This window comes from Drosophila biarmipes, chromosome X, assembly GCF_025231255.1.
Source record: "Drosophila biarmipes strain raj3 chromosome X, RU_DBia_V1.1, whole genome shotgun sequence".
NCBI lineage: Eukaryota > Metazoa > Arthropoda > Insecta > Diptera > Drosophilidae > Drosophila > Drosophila biarmipes.
The window spans coordinates 7,093,566-7,111,338 of record NC_066611.1 but is presented as its reverse complement, the minus strand read 5'-3'; the positions used below and the strand labels follow the sequence as shown (position 1 = coordinate 7,111,338).

The 17,773-nt window shown below is 43.3% G+C and overlaps 2 protein-coding genes across 5 annotated transcripts; both read left to right on the top strand.

The window, feature by feature from the left end:
• Positions 1-605: 605 nt before the first annotated feature.
• Positions 606-5,852, top strand: LOC108036333 (mitochondrial potassium channel ATP-binding subunit). Its single transcript, XM_017112372.3, has 5 exons — positions 606-746; positions 906-1,290; positions 2,208-3,224; positions 4,307-4,912; positions 5,502-5,852. Exons 1-5 carry the CDS (start codon positions 697-699, stop codon positions 5,697-5,699), a joined length of 2,256 nt encoding a protein of 751 aa, XP_016967861.1. The 5' UTR covers positions 606-696; the 3' UTR covers positions 5,700-5,852.
• Positions 5,853-6,110: 258 nt separating this feature from the next.
• On the top strand, positions 6,111-17,254 carry LOC108036069 (LIM domain kinase 1). Of its 4 annotated transcripts, XM_044093088.2 has the most exons (6): positions 6,111-6,356; positions 8,729-9,408; positions 10,763-10,828; positions 10,938-12,192; positions 13,109-14,717; positions 15,348-17,254. In XM_044093088.2, exons 2-6 carry the CDS (start codon positions 8,765-8,767, stop codon positions 15,671-15,673), a joined length of 3,900 nt encoding a protein of 1,299 aa, XP_043949023.1. In that variant the 5' UTR covers positions 6,111-6,356; positions 8,729-8,764; the 3' UTR covers positions 15,674-17,254. The 4 variants fall into 4 exon arrangements, with proteins under 4 accessions (XP_043949023.1, XP_050742738.1, XP_043949025.1 ...); XM_050886781.1 differs by lacking the exon at positions 10,763-10,828 and having other exon boundaries at positions 6,111-6,319; XM_044093090.2 differs by lacking the exon at positions 10,763-10,828 and having other exon boundaries at positions 6,115-6,356.
• Positions 17,255-17,773: the final 519 nt, after the last annotated feature.

Below are 17,773 nucleotides of genomic sequence, written 5' to 3'. Positions count from 1 at the left end.
GTTATTAATTTGTTATAAAAAAAGTTTCTTGTTTTTGACCAATAGTAAACAAAAAATGTATGAATCCTATTTTAAAAATAAAAAACACAATTTATTTGCAGTACATTTTTAAATACATAATTGTTAATTATAAGTCCTAAAATTTTGTTCCGTTTATATCAATTGGGACCAATATATTTTCTCTTTGTATTGGCATATGTTCCGAAATCGACTTAAATAAATATTTTAACAATGAAGTAAATGAAACAAATTTTAAAAATTATGCATATGAATTTTAAGTTTTAAATATACAATTTAAACAAAATCTAGTATTATATATATTTTTTATTTTATCATATTTTTAAATTAAAATTATGCCTTTTCTCTTTTCAAAGGCCTCACGTTATTTTTTATTCAACAGTTGCTATAAAAAATTTAATTTAATGTATGTACCAGCTGATAAACAGTTGACGAAAACTCGACAAATAAGCAATTCAACAGTTCGGCGGATACCCTAATTATTCAAAGAATTTAAGAAAAGATTGAATGGAGTGAAATCGGGAATTCCCCCTTTGACAAATATCGATAAATTCCCAGCTGCCTATCGCTGGCCACATGCGTGTGCGCCCGTGTGTGTCCGTGTGTGCCTATCGCCAGCTGATGCCTTAGCGCTTGCGTATTTTGTTGATATTTGCAAGCCACGCGAGACGAGAAGAGATGCTGCGCCTACTCGTGTCCAACTGCGGCAGGAGCAGCGACTTGTGCAGGTAGGGGTCGCCGTGCGGGGCCGGCGGGAGGTGCGACGGCCGATCCGCCGCGGCCAGCCAACTGGCGGGGCCAACAACACGCCCCCCTGGCCCCCACTCGGGTTATGTCATCAAGCCATCAAAGGTCGAGTTATTATTAAACGCCCGCTTCTCCCGCAGCCGCCACCTGCTGCAGCCCGCGCAGCAGCCACTGCCACGCCTCCAGAATGCCGCCCGCCTGATGCGACAACACCTGCGCGGCACGAACGCCAAAGGAGCTGCACATCCCCAACCGCCCGTGCCGCCTCCACTGCCGACCACCAATGCCAGCCGCCTGCTACACACGACCCGCCTTCTCCTCTGGGGCGGCGGCAGTCTGACCCTTGGTCTGGGCGCCCGCTCCTGGTGGGCGGGGCACCGCGGCGCCGTGGCCCACTGCGAGGGCAGCCGGCTGGCCGTGCGCAAGGAGCCGGAGGAGGATGCGGCGGCGGAACAGCACTTCGACTGGCAGCGGCTGTGGGCCTACCTGGAGCCGCACCTCTGGGAGCTCATCGGCGCCGTTTGCGTGAGTGCTTCGTTCGGACTATCCTAAGGATGAAGAGCAACAAGTGGCAAAGGGGGTGTCCCCAAGGATGGAGGGAGCTGGGCAATCCATAGAGCCTCTTAGGGTCTAGGAGTAGTGAGTACCTGGAGAGCAAGAAGTTAGGATTCCTCAGGGAAACTTAATCCGAGTAGTAATAAATATATATAGAGGGTTGTCCTCAAGGATCTAGGGAGCAATGTTATCTATGGATGCTCTTAAGCTCTAGGAGTGGCGTCAGCCAGGAAAGCAAGAAGTTAGGAATCAATAGCAGCACTTTATCTTAGGCCAAAGACCATATTTTAGGCCATCCTAGGGCTATAATAAGAGTCAAGTTAGGAATCTTAGACATATTTGCTCTATTATATGGTAAGAGGCTGCTCAAAAATATGTTGAGTGTTTTAATATCAAGGATCAATAGCTAGATATAGGGTCAAGGAACAGGAAGATCAGAAAATGTGGAAGTACATTATAAAACTTAGGGTGTATTAGGACTCCGGCTTATTGAATTATTAATATACCAATTATAGTACCTTATGTATATGGGGAATATCAGGTTATTATTTCATTAATGGGATAGGTTTGCTGACATATAGGGTATTAATTGTTTGGCATATGCACCTACCTATATATCATCATCACATTTATGATATCATGTGTTCTAAATATAGTTTTGTTTATAAAAAGCTAAGTAATCTCAAATAGATATATATATATGCCAATTATAATTATAGAACCTGATAGTTTTAGGGTATTTTTAATTATGGGTATTGAACGAGCTGGAAAACGTTGCTAGCTAATAAACTTTGAAAAAGGTTTTGTAAATATACTTTTCTTTAGTACATAAGTAACTTTAAGCACCTATAAAAACCATTTACTAACTTAAACCCCTTTCCTCGCAGGCCGCCCTGATCGTGGCGTACATCAACATCCGCATCCCCAACCTGCTCGGCGACCTGGTCAACACGCTGGCCCGCTATGCCAACACCTACGTGACGGACCCCATCCACAACTCGTTCGTGAAGGACGTGAGCAAGCCGGCCGGCAACCTGCTGAGCCTGTACATGCTGCAGTCGGGCTTCACCTTCATGTACATCTACCTGCTGAGCCGCGTGGGCGAGCAGATGGCGGCCAAGATGCGGCAGGATCTGTTCACGCAGATCGTCGTGCAGGACATCGCCTTCTTCGACGAGAACCGGACGGGTGAGTTGGTCAACCGACTGACCGCCGATGTGCAGGACTTCAAGACCTCGTTTAAGCAGTTCGTGGCCCAGGGACTGCGCAGCGCTGCCCAGCTGATCGGCGGCAGTATATCGCTCTTCATGATCTCGCCCCACATGGCGGCCATTGCGCTGGCCAGCGTGCCGTGTGTGGTGATGTTCATGTCGTATCTGGGCAGGAAGCTGCGCTCGCTGAGCAAAAGCTCGCAGGCGCAGGCGGAACGAGCGACAGGCGTGTGCGAGGAGGCACTGTCGAACATCCGGACGGTGAGGTCCAGTGCCTGCGAGTACCGCGAGATGCAGCTGTTTGAGGCGGAGACCAATGAGGCGGCGCGCCTGGCGCAGGAGCTGGGCTACGGCATCGCCATCTTCCAGGGCCTGACCAACTTCTTCCTCAACACACTAGTCCTATCGACGCTCTTCATGGGCGGCCACCTCATGTCCACGGAGAGCCTGTCGCCCGGCGCCCTGATGGCCTTCCTGGTGGCCTCGCAGGGTGTGCAGCGATCCCTGGCCCAGGGATCCATCCTGCTGGGCACCATGATCAGGGGCATGACCGCCGGCAGCCGGGTCTTCGAGTTCCTCTCGCTGCAGCCGCAGGTGGAGCTGCTGCGCGGCTACATCATCCCGCAGGAGCGGCTGCACGGCGAGATTCGGTTCGAGAACGTCTCCTTCGCGTATCCCATGCGGCCGGACCATGTGAGTAAGCCTGTATAATCCAATCTTAATCCTTTAAGAAGTATTACATTTTTACCAAGTCTCCGAAGGAAATCAATGTTGTGTTATTTAATGGCTCGTAACTCTTTTTTATGTAATATTTACCAGCTTCTTATCGCTTCCGCAAGTAGATAACCACTTTATAACCGCCACAAACGTTTATGGCTTATATTTACGACGAAGTGATAAAAGATTACCACCTGACTAGTAAAAAAAAGTAATTTCCTTTCTATGCCAAAAACTGATATAGAGCCATAGAAAACAAAATAATTGCCAGAAAAATAAAATATTTTATTCTTAACAAATAGGTGGATAATTTTTGTTATATTTGGTTATTTTAATATTTGCTATCTCAGAAAGTCTCAAATATAATTTTTCTATGCCAAAAACTAATATAAAAACATAAAATGAGACATACTTTATAATATATTTAATAGTTTTTACATTTCGCTTACCTCAGAAAGATTAAAGATTTCGTTTTCTATGCCAAAATCGAAAACATAAAAACATACAGATTAAATATTGAAAGTATGTCTGTCAAATATTTGTGAATATATTTGTAATGATAAAAATATTTTCAAAATATGTCCAGTAGAAACATCGATAAACTCGATATTTTTGTATATTTTTTTTTCAATGGAAGGTTGATCAGGAGCTGTAAAATCTTTTTAAATTATTTTATTTTACCAAAAAAAAAATTAGATTAGGTATATTTAAAACATAGATTTTTCAAGAAAGCTTCCAACATTTTTTGTATCGATTTTATACAAAAAATTATCATTAAATCGATATTCACGATAAACAACTCTATTAGAAAGCCTTTAAAATTAGTAAATGCTGCAGTGAAATTAAATCTAATGGCAACTATTTTTCCATTTCTGATATTTTAAAAATATTTTTTTAAAAACTCCTTTCTTAACAACCTCTCTTAGGGACTGTATTATAAAATATATAAACGAGTAGCATGCTAAAAAGGGAAAGTCAATTCTGCTCAGGATCGGCATGTGCCCAACCAATTTATATTACTACCCAACTGACCCTTCCAATTTCGCTCCTACCCGCAGGTGGTGCTCAAGGACTTCAGCCTGACGCTCCGCCCGGGCCAGACGGTGGCCCTGGTGGGAGCCAGTGGGTCGGGCAAGTCGACGATAGCCTCGCTGGTGGAGCGCTTCTACGAGCCATCGGCGGGCAACATCAAGCTGGACGGGTACAAGCTCTCGGACATCTCGCCCTACTGGCTGCGCTCGAATGTCCTCGGTTTCATCGAACAGCAGCCGGTGCTGTTCGGCACCTCCATCCTGGAGAACATCCGCTATGGCAAGCCGGATGCGGGCGAGGAGGACGTGTATGCGGCTGCGCGGCTGTCGCAGTCGCACGACTTTGTGACCGCCCTGCCCGACGGCTATGCCACGCATGTGGGCGAGCGGGGCACCCAGTTGAGCGGCGGCCAGCGACAGCGCATCGCCATCGCCCGCGCGCTGCTGAAGAACCCGCGCATCCTCATCCTGGACGAGGCGACGAGCGCCCTGGACGCCACCAGCGAGGCGGAGGTGCAGAAGGCACTGGACACGGCGGTCAAGAACCGCACCACCCTGGTGATTGCTCATCGGCTGTCCACGATACGGAACGCAGACCTCATCGTCGTCCTCGACCAGGGACGCGTCGTGGAGGTGAGTTGGAATGGGGTTGAACAAAATTCGGGTGACATGCTAGGAAGTGGATTTGTATCCCTATTATTGTCAATTTATAACATAGGCCCTAAATTTTAGGCGTGGATTCTTCAGATTTTTGCTCTTGTTAAAAACATATTTAAATTGAAATTAAGCATAAACATTTAAGCTGAAGTGCACATTTTTGAAAATTTCAAATTTAAGAATGGGCTTAAACCAGGGCTGTCAAATATTTTTAAAACTATCGTATCGATAACAAAGGATAACGATATTTAATGGTAATAATATCGATTTCATCCATTTTTTTGGTGTTTTTTTTTTTAATCTTACGATTTAGAGCTGTTAAAGCATTTTTACTTCTTTTAATTTGCCAAAGCAATTCTAGTCGACTATCAAATACCCATTAGAGCAAGTTAGGTGTGGATTTTCCTAGATTTTCCCTCTTTATTTGCCTATAACTTCTTAGTAAATAGTCCGATTTTTAAAAATGTTTGGCATATTTTTGAATATTAATAAGTTATTAATAGTAAGCTTAAAACTGATTTTTTTTTACAAATAATTGAATAATTTGTCCCTGTATTTTTTTTAGACTGGCAAACACGACGAACTGATGGCCAAGCGTGGCCTGTACTTCGAGCTGGTGCGCCAGCAGGAGCGACGGGACGTCCAGCAGCAAGTGCAGGCCGTGGAGGCCGTGGTGGCCGCCAAGGAGCCGCAGTCAATTGCGGCGGCGACAGTGACCAGCAGCAGCTCTTCCGGCAGCAGGATGAACACTGCCCAAGGATGAAGGCGATCGTAGGCAAATTCATGATTCCCTGTACACTTAATTTATTAGGACGTTTTGTTTTCACTTTTTTATTTCCAACTGACCAAAAACAAAAAGAAACTGGTGAGAGACGCTAACGATAGGTATACAATAAAATAAACGCTGAAGACAGTATTGTTTTTGTTATAAAAAGAGAGTATTTCATTGTCATTATCAAAATGTTCACGGGTTCCATGGGGAAAGTAGTTTTATTTGAGATTTTATAATATTTATAATATAAAAATAAGCAAAATAATCAATTATTTAATATTTTAAGATTTTTTATTTTCAAAATAATTTAAAACAACGGTTTTAGCTAGTGCAGCCAAGACACAAACCGCCTGACATTTTAGAGTGACCGTTTTGTCAGCGCTTTGCCATCGATGTATCGATTGCTTCGCTGCCCTTGCTGTTGTCATCGATGCTTCTCCACCACTAGTACTTTATTTTGTGTGGTTTTGTTGTTGTTTTGTTTATTATGCATTTGTTTTTTATTGTTTGAGTTGGCGAGTTTGTGCGTTAAACTAAAACCATTTCGGCAGCTGCGGCTCGCGAACGCGTTCATCAATTGCATGGCGGGAGTTAAAGTTAAATAGGAAAATGTGCGTCAAGTCAATGGCAATACAAACGAACAATTATGTAAGTGTGTGTGTGTGTTTAGTTTGGTTTGCTGTACAACAGCGACAACAACACTGAGCCGAGGCAACAACAAACTGGTAGCAATAGACGCGCATGTTGGTAAAACCAGTTGTTGTGCTTGTTGTTGCTGGCTCTGCTAATGTCGTTGTTGTTCCCGTTCCCCCACACAAATTTTCTGGCAGTGTGTGTGTGCGTGTGTGTGCAGCACCTGTGCGCGTGTTCGTGTGCGCCCGCGGCACGTGTGTGTGCGTGTTGTGCTTCTGCCTTTGCACAGTGGGCAAAGCGATGGGCTTCGGTGGTCAAAAACATGCAAATTGCCGCAGCGATTAATTGGCTTAATTAACATAAATTGGAGCGCCAGTTATGACAGCTACTGTTGATCAAGCGGAAATAGTTTATATTTCGGTTAATTACTTTTAAGTATAACTATTCTGTGGGTTTAACGATAAAGAACGGCATTCTTAAGTGGACTTTACTTGATTTTATAACAATTTTCACCATTTTCTTAAATGGTTTATTAAAAATAAATTGACAAGCCAGTAAAAGATTATTTTTTTAAAAAATTGATCTAATTTTACATATTTTTGATAAAAACTTAAGTCAAGATAAATTTTTGCAACATATTTTGTAACTATATTTAATTTTTAACGATTTTCTATAAAAAGTTCAATAAAAAATATTTATTATAGCTGAAATTTGTAGACTTTATTATAAGACGAATTTAAAAGATTTACAAACAAATTAAAAAATCTGTTATTTGCTATAAAAGCACTTGATTTTGCAATGAATATATTGACAAATCAATATAGATAGGCTTTCGTCATAAATATTGTGAAAAGAACAATATATGCCTGAGTTCGGTTTCGACACCCACCAGTGACCAATAAATTTATATATATATTTGCACAATTTAGTATGCTCTTTTTATATAAAATTTAATAATTTATGATTAAAAATGAGTAACATATGTTTATTTGTTAAACATATAATAATATAGAAAAATAATTAGCAATAATTAATTAACCTAGGGGGGTTCTGATTGAGCCCACTGTGCCGGCATGCAGGTGTGAGTGCAGCGTGTGCTGCCTGGCGCATTCGTCATTCATTGCCTATGCGCGGGCGGGAGCGGGACGGCAAGCACAACAACTACAGTTAGCTCGGCTGAAGTGCAACTGCAACTGCAAAGAGCCGCGATTGTTGTTGCCGCCACTCCGTTTTCACGGTCAATGCTGAGATACAATGCACACTTGGCCACTTTGCATGTGCCCACTGTATCTCGATGGGCAATACTTCGACCATCGGCCAAATCAGGCGGTCTCCGCATTTCACGGGCGGAGCTGACTCAGGATCGCAGTCTTATCGCGCGTGGAGTGATCCATTTCCCAAGCGAACCCTGTTCGTGCGACTGCCCAGTCACTTATTTTGTTTTGCTTGGTCTTGTCATTAGTTTAATTGTGAATATTTCTGGACATATTTACAGTGGCCACACCTTTTGGGAAAAAAATTGGATATCATTTGAGGCATCTGAAATCTGATAGATAAATATTAAAGATACTTCCTTAAGATACCATTTTTTCTAGTAGATTCCTAAAAAATTACTATTTTTGTATTTATTTTTGTATTTAAGAGCCATTTTCTTATCAGATATCTTCAGATAATCTTCTGTATCCAAAAATTTTGTCTACGCTATGCTAGAAGCGGTTGGGAATTTTAAAAGAAAAAAATTGTAGTCATTAAAAACTGTTTGATAGGTAACAAAATGTAAGAATTTTCCATTCTCTTATTTTGTAAGCATGCATATAAGGTTTCGGAAATCTTTTCATTACAATTCATGGATTGATACGAATTTTTTTTCACTATAAATTGTGATATGTTATTATTATACCTATAGTTTCTTTTTCTTTTCTATTAGAATCTATGGATTAATAACAATTTTTTGTTTTAATATTCAGTATTAATTGTGATAGGTTCCTATTAAACCTACAGTTTTAAAAAAGCTTATATCTTTACCCCAAGAAATTACATTCAACTACACTGTTTAAAGTGTACCAAAACCTATTTACACAGATGTTAAAATGGGCATTGATCATGGCACTTAACAAAAAAGTTAACAATTCCAATCGAAATCAAAGAAGTGCTTTGAAGCACCAATAGGTTTTCCTGATAAACCTATCTCTTTTTCCAGTAATAATGATTGATTGATATTTAAAAGCGTTCACTTACTTACAGCAAGGCATTGAACAAGCACACATGAATATATACGTTTGCAATTTATGATATTTTCATGGTGACTGCTGGTCTATATTTACTATATTTAATACCTATTCCGTCATTCGTTAATATCTCAACCCGCTTTTCGTTGTTTTCCACAGTGCTAACGTAATCGGGCCAAGGCACACAAACATTCCATGCATCATCAGCAGCGCCTGCGGGCGAACGGTGGACGCGGGGCAGCCGGCTTGGGTTCAGGATTAGGAGCAGGAGCAGGAACCGGAACCGGAAACGGATCTGCAATGGGCACCGGAGGACATCCGGCCTTGTGCGCCCATTGCCGGGGCCAGCTGCTGCCCCACCCGGAGGAGCCCATCGTGATGGCCCTGGGCCAGCAGTGGCACTGCGACTGCTTCCGCTGCTCCGTGTGCGAGGGCCACCTGCACAACTGGTACTTCGAGCGCGAGGGACTGCTGTACTGCCGCGAGGACTACTACGGCCGCTTCGGCGACGCCTGCCAGCAGTGCACGGCCGTGATTACGGGGCCCGTCATGGTCGCCGGCGAGCACAAATTCCATCCGGAGTGCTTCTGCTGCACCGCCTGCGGCGCCTTCATCGGCGAGGGCGAGTCGTACGCGCTGGTCGAGCGCTCGAAGCTCTACTGTGGCCAGTGCTACGGCAAGCGGTCCTGTCAGCCGGCGGACGCCAAGGCGCGCATCACGACGGCCGGCAAGCCGATGCACTCCATCCGCCTGGTCGAGATCCCCAAGGACGCCACGCCCGGCCTGCGGGTCGACGGCGTGGCCCTGGACGACGGCTGTCCCACGGTCCGCATTACAGAGTAAGAAATGACCAGAAATTAGATCCAATCATGTCATTATTATAACGAAAGTTAATCATTTATGACACTTACTTATTTTTGACCAGCTCACTTTATTTATTTTTAAAAGCTGATTAGAGTATGAAACTCTCAGAAATTGCATGAAATCACTCCATAAACTTCACGAAATGGAGCTTTTATCATGATTTAATACGCCATCTATGTTTCGTTTTTTATATTAAAGGCCTTATGAGTTATAAAATTCTCCAATTTAAAACATTTTAAATACAAATAATATTAGATTGTATTTTTGTTTTATTTTTTGAGGTCTTATGGCACTTACTCTATTTTTAGATCAATTCACAAATTAAATTGATCATAAAATGGATTATATATCATGATTAATACGCCACCTATGTTTTGTTTTTAATATTAAAGGCCTTATGAGTCATAAACTTCCCTTATGTAGGACATTTTAGATAAAAATATTATTATAAATATTATATTTTATTTTATTGTCTTAAGACCTTGTGACACTTATTTTGTTTTCGTCCAACTAACTGGATTTGTTTTAAAAGTCATGACAACCCACAAAAGAAAGGAGTCTTTAAATGAATAATATTTAATGAACTTATTACTACTATACATTTTATATGATATAACATTTTTGGTTTATCATAATAATTTCAATATAAATCTAGATGGTGTCATAAGGTCCTAAAAATTTAAGAATATTTTTTTTTAAATTTTGTAAATTAAGGAATTCCATCCAAAAATTTCTTAAGAAAGAAAAAAGGTTTCTAAGTCAAGAAAATTCATTTGCTTTGCTACCTCCAAAATTAAATTTCTAATTTGCATACATAAAACTACATGATAAATAAATTAATAGAATTTATGGATGGTATTCTCTTTTTTTTTTAGAAAAAATCCACAATAAAAAATAGTTTCAGTGACACCCCTTTTTTTTATTTCCAAACAATCTGCGAGCATTTGCCACTTTTGTCAGTGTACTTTTAAATAGTAAACCAAAAAAAGAAAACAAATTTCTTTGTATATTTTATTTTTTATAAAACTGCATTCATAATGCTTTGTTTTTTGCAAAGTTTTGGCATTCAGCACGTGTAAGTGGTGCAAAGTATTTGCATTTCAATTAGACTCTTGGCTTTACCTAAAGTTTAGCCTCTTTTAGAGCCATTAAACGATTTGTTCTCCTTCTGTTATTGATTTATTTTTGACTTACTTTCGGCTATTTTAGTTAGAAAGCTTCTCTGAAGCACTGCTTGAGCCATAATCTCGAACTAATTTTGACCTCCGATTCATTCTGCATTCCCCCAAAAACATGCTTACCCCTAAAACAAACGATAATTGGAAACAGCTTGTTCTGTAACTTCTTCCTTTGGCTGACCTCGATGGCGGAACAGTGCTGTGGGGCGCCCTATAGGTAACACTAACCTAAGGAACAAATAAAGAATAACAAAAACCTATCATATAAACCTAAAACCCGCCAAGGAAACCTCACTATTCTCTGTTTATTTCCTTTCCCCCCCTAGAATCGATGTAAATCTCACGAACTTGCACATTGGCGATCGCATTCTGGAGGTGAACGGCACGCCCGTCAGCGATTCCTCCGTGGAGCAGATCGACAAGCTCATCCGCAGCAACGAGAAGATGCTCCAGCTGACGGTGGAGCATGACCCGGTGCAGGTGTGCCGCTCCTGCAGCCAGGCGGACATCCAGCGGGCCATGTCTGCCTCCACACTCATCCTGCCGCTCAGCACTTCGGCCTCCAGTGTGGAGGTGGGCAGAGAGCGGCTCTACAAGACGGCGGGGGAGCAGGGCTCGAAGGCCAGGAAACTGAGGCAGGCCACCAATGCCTCAACCACCATACCACCACCAGCGAACGCCTCCAACGCCGCCGCCGGCGCAGGGGGAGGAGCCATGGCCATGACGCAGCTGAAGGAGAAGGAGCGCTGCTCCAGTCTGTCCAAGTTGCTGGACGAGCAGCATCAGGCGCAGCAGCATTCCGCGCATCCGCAGCTCTACGATCTGTCCAGGACGCAATCCTGCCGCGTGGTCCAGAAGCCACAGCGTATCTTTCGCGCATCGGATCTGGTGATAGGCGAGAAGCTGGGCGAGGGCTTCTTCGGCAAGGTGTTCAAGGTCACCCACCGACAGAGTGGCGAGGTGATGGTACTCAAGGAGCTGCACCGTGCCGACGAGGAGGCCCAGCGCAACTTCATCAAGGAGGTGGCCGTGCTGCGTCTCCTCGACCACCGGCATGTTCTCAAGTTCATCGGTGTGCTGTACAAGGACAAGAAACTGCACATGGTCACGGAGTACGTGGCCGGCGGCTGCCTCAAGGAGCTCATCCACGACCCGGCTCAGGTCCTGTCCTGGCCGCAGCGCGTCTGCCTGGCCAGGGACATTGCCTGCGGCATGAGCTACCTGCACTCCATGAACATCATCCACCGCGATCTGAACTCGATGAACTGCCTGGTGCGCGAGGATCGTTCGGTTATAGTGGCCGACTTTGGCCTGGCGCGCAGCGTGGATGCACCGCGTCTGCCCGGTGGCGTGTCGTCCACGGACCGCGGGGGCAACATGACGCCCGGCGGTTATGGTTCAGGCGCGGGCAGCGATGCGGCCATGTCGCCGAGCGGAACGCTCAGGCGCAGTAAGAGCAGGCAGCGCCGGCAGCGGTACACGGTGGTGGGCAATCCCTACTGGATGGCGCCCGAGATGATGAAGGGCCTCAAGTACGACGAGAAGGTGGACGTGTTCTCCTTCGGCATCATGCTGTGCGAGGTGAGATGGGGTTTCTATGCTTGAAAGCCAAAAAGGAGGCTAGGTTGATATGCATGCAGTTGATATTATATTTAAGCTTATTCAAAAAACATATACAAGCAGTGATTTTATTTATATATAATTATACACCTAGTTCCTTTCATAGTTATATGATACATAAGTCCAATTTTTTGAGTAGAACATTTTGTAAAGCTGAAATCTGAAAACAATAGTCTCCAGAGTGGAACAGAATATGATAAAAAATAACAAAGCCATAATTTGATTTATATTTATTTATTATTTCATATTCTATTCGATTTTGTATTTTATAGAAATAAGAGCTATATAATATAGTCGTATAGTTAAAAATAAAATTAATTTAAAGTTATAAAATCTTTTTCAAATATATAATATATACCTCAGTATAAAAGAACGTTGATTAAAAACTAACAAAACTAGAATTTTTATCATTTTTTTTTAAATCTTATTTTTATTATTTAGTTTTCCTATCAAATCAGATCCGAATTATGTACTACTTACAATTGAATTAAGGAATTTGGAATAGCTTTATCTCCATAGCTTTAAAACTAAAAGACCAAATGGCGTAGAATCGGACGGACAAGCTAACGGACAAGCGGACAAACGGACATGCTGATAAAAATATTTATTTTTTATAAAGCGAGAGAGCAAATGTCTTCTTCGCTTTGTTTCAAACTTCAGACCTAATTTATAATATTAAAGAAAATATAATAATTAATATTAAAAACAAATATTTATAATCGAATATATATAATAATACACCGAACTCAGAAGAAGCACAAATCTTTTTGTAAATGGTGCTGCATTTATCAAGTAGTGATTACTTCTCCGTCTATAACCATCGAGTTTTCTTGTCTACCAACTTATTTAATATCTTTTCTTACCTTACCTCTTCCAGATCATTGGCCGCGTGGAGGCCGACCCCGACTTCATGCCCCGCAACTCGGACTTCAGCCTCAACCAGCAGGAGTTTCGCGAGAAGTTCTGCGCCCAGTGCCCGGAGGCCTTCATAAAAGTGGCCTTCGTGTGCTGCGACCTCAATCCGGATCTGCGGCCCTGCTTCGAAACGCTGCACGTGTGGCTCCTGCGGCTGGCCGACGACCTCGCCGCCGAGCGAGTGCCCCCCGAGCGCCTGCTGCACGAGATCGAGACCTTCCACGAGTGGTACGCCAGCTCCGAGGACGCCCTGTCGCCCACCTCGCAGCGCAGCCTGAACAACCTCGATGAGCTGGTGAAGATGGCGGCGGAAACGGAGATTTGCAGCGTGGAAAAGGAGAAGGAGAACCTGGTGATCAAGCCGCAGGATATACCCAAGTCGCCGCATCTGGGCAAGGACTTCTCGCCGAGCGGCGAGCGTTTGCGTGACAGCATGCGGGCCAGGCGGCGCCAGCGCTTCCTGGGCGCCCAGGAGGAGCGGCGCAATCTCACCCCTGAAACGGAGTCCAAGGAGCGGGCCTTGAAGAAGGCCCTGAAGAAGTGTCGCCCCTTCGGCGAGCGCGGTTACCTGGTGGACCTGCGTCCCGGCGCCGAGCTGCAGCTGCAGGATGTGAGGGATCTGAATACCTACTCCGATGTGGACTCCAGCTGCGATACGAGTCTGAATTACCACGAGGTGAACAGCTTGCCGGCACCACAAGAGGACGAGAAGGCAGTCAGCGTCGAGCAGGCGGCCAAGGAGGAGCTGAGCGAGGGCACAAACGGCGCGGACTGCCAGCAGCACCGGCTGGCCATCGACGATATGCGGAACCGGCTGCATCAGTGCCGCAGCAAGTTCGAGCATCTGGAGGAGGCCAGCCGGCGGAACTTCAACCAGTCGCAGCACTCCATGAGGAACTTCTTCAAGACACCGCCCGTGGCCCTGAAGATGTTCCAGCGCCTGGAGCACGAGGCCGCCGCCCTGAATGGCGGCAACAACTGTCCACCGCCGCCGCCGCGCACGCAGCGCATCAATCAGACTCCCATTTTTGGGCGCAAGAATCCGCCCGTGTCCCTGGTGGTGGGGCAGAAGCTGCAGCATGCCGAGTCCCTGGAGAACCTGGCCACCAGTGGCTTGGGCAAACAGCTGGCCACACCGGCGCCCAAGAGGAGCAAGGCCACGGCGGCGCCCACGACGAAGAGCCAGCTCAGTGGCAGCACCAGCAGCAGTACCACCAACCCGCCTCTCTACCTGCCGCCCAACTTGAACAGCAATGGCAATGGCACCAGTAGCCTGACCACCTCCGCCGCCAGTTGTCCACCCACCGCCTCGGATTGGCTGCCCAAGAAGCACAAGCTCACGCTGCCACTGCAGCCGCCGCAGCCGGCCATGCAGCACCGATCGGGCAACAATCATCGCCCGCCCACGAGCAATGGCAAGGGGAAGCCGCTGAAGGCGCCGCCAGGTCGCCAGGCCCAGGGAATCCCCGCCAGCAACTGCGTCTCGCCCACCAGGAGCAACCGCCCCGGGTCGCCCAGCAAGCACCTCGCCCAGCGGCACACCGCCGCCACGGCCCAGCGGTTGACCAATGGTAAGGATTTCAAAGGCAGGAACTTGGAGTTGGGGTTTTAAAAGACTTCTTCATTTTTTGTATTTTTAAAAATATTAAAACATTTTACAATTTATTAAATTCACTAAAAATATATCAAAATGTAACTAGTTAATGTCTTACTTAACTTAATGAGGCATTTAATGGCTTTAAAATGTAACTAGTTAACACCTTACTTTAAATAATATGGCATTTAATGGATTTTTGTGATTATAAAATATTTCTTTTATTTTTTAAATGCCTTATCTTACATAATTTGCCAATGAGTAAATATCAAATATTTATATTATTATTTTATATGTAATATATTTTTACATCTCCAACTACTTAAAAATTTGCCTGCTAACTATTTTTTTTTATTAAATATAGGTTGTATATATGATTATATCTTAGATTCCTTACTAAATTTAGCAATTCAATTTAAGCTACATATATATATATATATATATATATATATATATATATGGCTATAACGTAGAATACACTTATTATTAGATCCCTGAAATATGACACTCTTTTCGTAGCCTTTACTTTAATTTATTATATTTCTATTACGATTGATATATATTTCAACTATACCAACTAAAGTCTGACCTTGTTTTCTCTCTCCAGCGGTGGCTGCCCACCAGCAGCAGCAGCAGCAGTCCTCGAAGACGACGCGCCTGAACATCCTGAGTCCGGAGAAGGTGCATCGCCTGGGCGCCCGTCTCAGCGATCAGAAGCAGAAGCTGCGGGAGGAGGCGGCGGCGACAGCCCCATCCCTCGGAGGGGGAGGAGGAGCAGGATCGGTGGCCTCGCCAGCGACGGGAGCGATGAATGGCCACCTGCAGGGCCACCGAACGGGCTCCTCCGGCTCGGCGAGTCCGGCGGGCGGGGAGAGGCGGAGGCGAGCCGCACCACCGCCGCCCGCTCGCACGCATTTCAACACGCGCTGCTAGCCGTGGATATACTCTACGAAATCCATATACTCGATTGTCAAGTGTTGTGCGCCGTTTATTGTTGCACTCAGGAAGCTCTTGTTTTACCTACTAACTGTCGTAGCTTTTGTACTATGCAGAAGCAAAGGAACCCGTACTCCTAGTATACCACTAAATTTCTGTAATATTTCCATAATCATTCTGTACGACGCGACATTTTGTACGACTATGTAATGCCTTTTAGATGTACATAACTGAAGTGAGCCAGTGAGCTGTTCCGCTGTTGAAAACGCAAATGTTATACGCACATGACGAAAATTCCATTCATTCCAGGAAAAGTGTTTATTTTTTTTATCATTCTAACATACGATGCTAGGTTTAAGCTAAACGAAGGTTAAGTGCCTGTTGAGAAAGAGATAACTGACAAGTTGCAATATTTACGTAGATGGTGTAAGCGAAACCAAGCGAATAATTGTAGTAGCTAAGATTACAGGGTAACAACTGTTGCGACTAACCTAACGAACTCAACTAAAATGCTAAGCAATTAATTGTTTAACCCACTACTGTCTGACACTAAGTGAATATGCCTAAAAATTGAGCGAAGGAAGTGAACGAAAGAAACCTGTGCCATGAAGCTGAGCGAAGAACGAAGAATCTGAGGAGAGGAGCCCACCCACAACAGCAAATAAGAAGAAAAAAGACAAAGGAACGAAGAGAACTTGAACTAACTAGCGAAAATTGTGGTTTAAATATTTTTTGATATACACCATATATAAATGTATTTATATAAATATATAACATGTATTCCATAACTACGTAGTTAAACGTATTCCGAGTTAGTGCTTAAATCTAATTTATTATCTATCGAGTCGCCACCCATCCATCCAGCCCCCATTCCATGGAGAGTCACGAGTAACTAACCATTTTTGTATTTTGGAGAAAGTCTAACTTGTACGATGCAATAAGAACGTTTTGCTCAAAGGCAATTTAGATGTAAGCGAAAGGCAACCCACGCTAACTGTTATACAAGACGCGCACACGCTCAAGCCTAATACTGTTATACTGTTGAACCGTGTACTTTATATAGCCATTATGTACGCCTAAACCTACCTATAGGATCGAAACGCTTTGCAACTAACCGCTTCTACCAGAGCCCGGGCCCGCCACTGTGCTACGAACGTATGCCAGTATAACAGTGGCTCGGCCCAAAGAGATCTAGCATTTAGCTATCTGTACACCATATATGCGATATTTTTATATGCCGTTGACGTAACATGTTGTATTTTGACTCCACTCCACCTTGTGACTGCGTTTATGCGCCTGCTATTCGAGGTTTTCGAAATGTTTCCAGTATTCTCGAGTGCCCAACGTTCAGTGGGCCCAGATATAATCGGTGTAGCAGCATTTTCCACCCACTTGTAAATAGGTTTACTAACTAGTAATGTTTTTTGTTGCCTAGTTTTTTGGGTATAAGAATGATTTGTATTCTCAAAAAAGCAGAGCCTGCGTGTAAGCGCAGGGTACGACTCTCCTTTTAATTTAACTTTAATCATTTTTTGTTGATAAAAATGCAATTGGAAAAAATAAATAAACAAACTGGAATACGAGTATTTTTTGTGGGTTGGAAAAGTACCATTTTGGGATATTAGATAATATGTGCTATAATAAATTTTTTAATTTTTTGTGTTATCTAATTTTGCTTTAAAATAATTTTTAAATTTGATTTAATAGTAATTGCACATTACCGATTTTCAGGGGTAAAATTTAGCCATGCGATTATTATTTTATTTTTCTTTTGTTAATAAAAATGCAATTGGAAAAAATAAATAAACAAACTGGAATACGAGTATTTTTTGTGGGTTGGAAAAGTACCATTTTGGGATATTAGATAATATGTGATATAATAAATTTTTTAATTTTTTGTGTTATCTAATTTTGCTTTAAAATAATTTTTAAATTTGATTTAATAGTAATTGCACATTACCGATTTTCAGGGGTAAAATTTAGCCATGCGATTATTATTTTATTTTTCTTTTGTTAATAAAAATGCAATTGGAAAAAATAAATAAACAAACTGGAATACGAGTATTTTTGTGGGCTGGAAAATAGTACTATTTTGGG